We start from the raw sequence: 1,668 nt of genomic DNA on the forward strand, positions 1-1,668 counted from the left end.
TACTCCTTTTCCTTTTCAAAATCTTTGCAGCCAATTTATGTAACGTGAATTAGTTTTAATTTCACAAATGGTGGCAACTTTGATCATGCAGCTGGCCATGTTGCTCATCTTTCCATTATCATAGGCTAATGATACTGATCCTGAACTTTTTTAAAGAAAAAAAAAACTACAATATATTATCTGACTGTCTAAAACGGGAAAAAAATGGACAAAAAGCAACAAAAAGTTAGATAGAAAATGTAAAGTGTGAGCACCGCCGTCTCCGTCTTATAGCGATTGAGGCCGAGAGAGGGGAAGGGGCAGCAAAAAGGTGGAAGAGATCGCAAGTGCAAAAGCGAAGGTACCGGCGGGAACACGAGAGGGTGGAGCTGCAGCGGAGGAGCCGGCGAGCTGCTCGAATTGGAGGGAATCGACGGCCAGTGGCATGTTCTCCTGGTCAGGGCTGCACTTGTAATCCGGCGAATCTCCGCCGCCGCCGCCCTGCGGTGGATGGGCGCTGTAGAGCACGGCGCGCAGGACGGCGGAGGCCGTGGGGATGTACGCTATTACCTCCTTCTGTTTGCCTTTGTGGGTTGGTGCTACATAGGCATCATAGGTGGCTGCATCTTCTTCGCCACTGCAGCAATAATGACAACCTAAACATTCAGGGTTTGCTTTAGAGCTAGTACAAACCTGTGTTTGTGTTGTAGAACCAAAACCCGAGGTTCCTCGTTCAGTCAAGCCTAGCTGTTCTACTTCCTTCACTTCAGGTGTTGTTATGCGTTCCAGGATGATTTGGGCAATACATTCCTGCTTATTAAGAAATATATCTTCATTCGTAGTGTTAAACGCCATAACTTTTACCTCTCCCCTGTAATCAGCGTCGATTACTCCACCCATGATAATGATTCCCCTCATGGCAGAGCTTGATCTTGGAGCTATTCTTCCATATGCATTGTGTGGAATTTGGATGCACAACCCTGTTGATAACAAAGATCTTCCCAAAGCAGGTATATCCTGAGCATGAGTAATGGAAATATCATACCCTGCTGCTCCTGCTGTTCTTCTCATGGGAATCTGGGCCAACGAATGTGTCCTTTTGACCAGTAGTTCTTCAGGAATTCCTTCCTCTATAAATACTGCAATAGAATGCCTTGCAACCTCTTCTTCATCAGATTGAATTTCTTCATCCTTTGCATTATATTTAGGTAGGTCGGATAAGGATGCCGCTTGATATTGGTCAAATTGCAGCGAGACACTTCCATCTAGCATGTTTCTGGTATTGACCTCAGTAGGCTGCATAGGGATATTTACAGTGGATTGCCTTATAATCCAGTTCTGTCCTAAGACATCCCTGGTATTATAACTTCTTCCTGGGAGAGCTCTAACACCATGGCTTGCTAGATAGTCCACAACATTCTGTACTTCATAAGCAAAGCCCACGTTAGGTGTATTAGATAACCTACCTACTAATCCTCTTGTAATCAGTAGGTTAGCTTCCCCATTCCTCCAGTTTTCGTATCCCCTTGCAAGTATAGATACCTGTATATTTCTATAAAAATAAGCATCTTGCCGACATCGAGAAAACCGTGGCCAACCAACTCATCCACAGCCTCCTTGAGCTCAAGCTTATCCAAGATATCAAGGAGGCAGATTTCAGTATCAGATCTGAGCATCCTAAAGGACTCT

General features: G+C 44.7%; 1 protein-coding gene across 1 annotated transcript; it reads right to left on the reverse strand.

Moving 5' to 3' along the window:
* Positions 1-267: 267 nt before the first annotated feature.
* LOC122030374 lies at positions 268-1,281 on the reverse strand. The gene has a single exon (XM_042589582.1). It carries the CDS (start codon positions 1,279-1,281, stop codon positions 268-270), a length of 1,014 nt encoding a protein of 337 aa, XP_042445516.1.
* Between the last annotated feature and the right edge of the window lie 387 nt (positions 1,282-1,668).

The sequence above is a fragment of the Zingiber officinale genome, chromosome 10B (genome assembly GCF_018446385.1).
Source record: "Zingiber officinale cultivar Zhangliang chromosome 10B, Zo_v1.1, whole genome shotgun sequence".
Classification (NCBI taxonomy): Eukaryota; Viridiplantae; Streptophyta; class Magnoliopsida; order Zingiberales; family Zingiberaceae; genus Zingiber; species Zingiber officinale.

Bases quoted from the DNA above. Each gene is read 5' to 3' on its own strand.
- LOC122030374 (XM_042589582.1), bottom strand. From the start codon at position 1,281: ATGCAGCCTACTGAGGTCAATACCAGAAACATGCTAGATGGAAGTGTC.